General features: G+C 35.0%; 1 protein-coding gene across 1 annotated transcript in view; it reads left to right on the top strand.

Annotated features, from left to right (window-relative positions):
- The window catches only part of LOTGIDRAFT_176189 (hypothetical protein), a gene marked incomplete at both ends in the record, with an annotated part of 27,316 nt that extends 26,889 nt beyond the window's left edge, over positions 1–427 (top strand). The window contains one exon of the mRNA XM_009066779.1: positions 302–427. Coding sequence (XP_009065027.1) covers positions 302–427 — 126 coding nt within the window. The remainder of the gene's footprint in view (positions 1–301) is intronic.
- Between the last annotated feature and the right edge of the window lie 299 nt (positions 428–726).

Raw genomic sequence — 726 nt, forward strand, 5'->3', positions numbered from 1 at the left:
CTGTCAGTGATGTAGGTAAGAAGGGCTGACAATGAAAAAGAGTCTAGTTGTTCAGATGGGACATTAAACCGAGGCCCCGTTTGCTACAGACTGTGCACATTAAAGATCCCTTGACAGTTGGAAATTGAAAGAGTAGGCTAATGCTGCTGAAAAAATTTCCCTCATTGCACACTGCATAGTATTACCCTTCAGATTTTTCATCTTGTTTTCCCCTTTTCAGTGAGTGGCCATTCAAAATAACTTCTGTAATGGTGCTAAACTTAAGCGATAAACCTCATTGTAAATAAAATTGATTTTTCAGGCGGCTCTTTCTGAATATAATAGAAACGGTCAGTTAAAACACATGGTAACCAGGATTCGACGTGATGCTCAAACTTTCGATAGGTGGGTGATCTTCAGTAACACTTATCAATTCAGACATCAGTAATGTCTACAATTCAATCAAATTTATTAAAGAGAATGTAAAAAGGTTTTCTCAAATTTTTTATGTGTATCAGGGACACTGATAGCATCAATTTACATCATTCTAATTTTCAATCAGACGTCTGTGGTTCTTGTTAAAGAGATTGTAAAGAGGTTTTCTAAATTTTTTATGTGTATCAGGGACACTGATATCATCAATTTACATCATTCTAATTTTCAATCAGACGTCTGTGGTTCTTGTTAAAGAGATTGTAAAGAGGTTTTCTAAATTTTTTATGTGTATCAGGGACACTGATAGTATCA

Source organism: Lottia gigantea, assembly GCF_000327385.1.
Source record: "Lottia gigantea unplaced genomic scaffold LOTGIsca_797, whole genome shotgun sequence".
NCBI lineage: Eukaryota > Metazoa > Mollusca > Gastropoda > Lottiidae > Lottia > Lottia gigantea.